Below are 1,765 nucleotides of genomic sequence, written 5' to 3'. Positions count from 1 at the left end.
ATGACTCCTCCGTCTATGACAACTGTGCTTGCCTCGTCCCAGCTTCATGAGAAGACTCCTACAAATATCATTGAAAATGAAGATTTAGCTTGGGAGCGCTTTCAAATGGCTATTTTGGACGAGGACATCAACACTTGTTATGACATGTCCTTAAAGGAGTTTGAACACTCTGGTGTTCACGACCTCTTTAAGGTATGTATCTGTACTTCGTCTTTGTTTAAACAATTTTTCCTCATCTAACTATCCTTTTTCCTCTTTTTTTTTTTTTTTTTAATTTATTTTCAGGCCATGTCAAAATTTATCGCGGCGTCCAGGCAGGCCATAGGATTAGATAAGACGAGGATTTTGTTAGAGACGAGGATTCAAGAGGTGAAAGACAACTGTAAAAAATGGGCTGAGGTAGCTGCTAAAGCTAAGGAAGAAGTAACTGAGCATCAAAATTCGATCGAGGAGCTGAAAGCTGATATAGTGGAGAAAGATACTCGTTTTAATCATTTTCAGAAAAAGAATGACGAGTTGAGTACTCTTCTCTCCCAAGCCAAAGAAGATGTTGTGGCTAAATTCAAGGCGTCCAAAGAATTTATGGACTTAATGGATCATAATTATGCAGTAGGCTTCGAGAATTTTCGAATGGACGCTGTAGACAACTTCCCTAAGATTGACTTTAGCTCCATCAAACTTAACTTGGCTGCAGCCACCAGCTTTCTTGTTCAGACTGGCTCTAAGGACGTCAACATTGAGGACGTTGCTTCTACTCAGTCGTCCAAGGAAGATCCCAAGGTGGATGCCCCCCCTGCTTAAGGACAAGTTTTTTGCAAAACTTTGTATTTTTCCTTTTTTGTTTGGTCCTTTGTTTTGGGACCTTTTGATGTAACTTGAATACATTAGGCTCGTCCATGGTTTTAGGACGAGTTATTAAACTTGGTTCTTTCATAAGGGTGTTTGGACGTTGGTCGTCTGCCCTTAAAACAATTGAATGAATGCAATTATTTTTCTTTCATATATGTATGGATGAAACTTTTCATTTTCATACACAAGATTTCATGCTTGACTTGTCCATATTTCATATATGTACTTTCACCATTTTTATTGGAATTTCACCAAATGTAATTTGTTTGTAAAACGGTAATTACTCGTCCTTGGACTAAGCTGATTTTCATGTTTGAGGATGAGACATGCATCCTGCTCATCCACGGACTGGTTTTAGTTCAAAACACTCGTCTATGGATTTTCTTCTCCATGGTCTGGATATGCATTATGCTTTACTTTGCCCATTATATGGATGAGTATGCCTTGGGCTCATTGGCTTGCTCAAGTTATAGGCTCTACCTCGTCCTTTGATCTGGATAAAGGTGCCTTGATTTTGCTTTACCCTTAGGAAAGCTTAGACGTTACATCTCCGCGTCCAGAAAATTTATTCGTCTTACTAAAAATTTTGTTTTTAGCCACCTTGTGGGTTAGCTTTGAACGAGAATAGCATGGAGATTTGAAATTCACACAACATTTTGTACATAACATAAATATCGTTTATAGATAAGGCACATGCATGCTAATGCCTTTTTTATTTAATAAGTACAAACTCCATAACTTCGTCCATGATCATGACAGAACATAATAAATAATAAAGTAGTATCAGACATAAACAACATCAAACATAAGTAGAATGTAAGTAGACGGATAAGGTCCATGCTCATCCATAGTAACGCTTCGTCCAGGCTTACTTTTACTAATAGTACCTCCTCAGGTGCTCCACATTCCAAGGATG

The 1,765-nt window shown here is 38.1% G+C and overlaps 1 protein-coding gene across 1 annotated transcript; it reads left to right on the top strand.

The window, feature by feature from the left end:
* On the top strand, positions 1 to 801 carry LOC115985563. Its single transcript, XM_031108501.1, has 2 exons — positions 1 to 192; positions 286 to 801. The coding sequence occupies exons 1-2, from the start codon at positions 1 to 3 to the stop codon at positions 799 to 801; spliced, it is 708 nt and encodes a 235-aa protein (XP_030964361.1).
* Positions 802 to 1,765: the final 964 nt, after the last annotated feature.

Source organism: Quercus lobata, chromosome 4 (assembly GCF_001633185.2).
Source record: "Quercus lobata isolate SW786 chromosome 4, ValleyOak3.0 Primary Assembly, whole genome shotgun sequence".
In the NCBI taxonomy this organism is placed as follows: Eukaryota; Viridiplantae; Streptophyta; class Magnoliopsida; order Fagales; family Fagaceae; genus Quercus; species Quercus lobata.
Note: the sequence above shows the minus strand (reverse complement) of the source record. Positions and strands in the feature narration are given on the sequence as shown.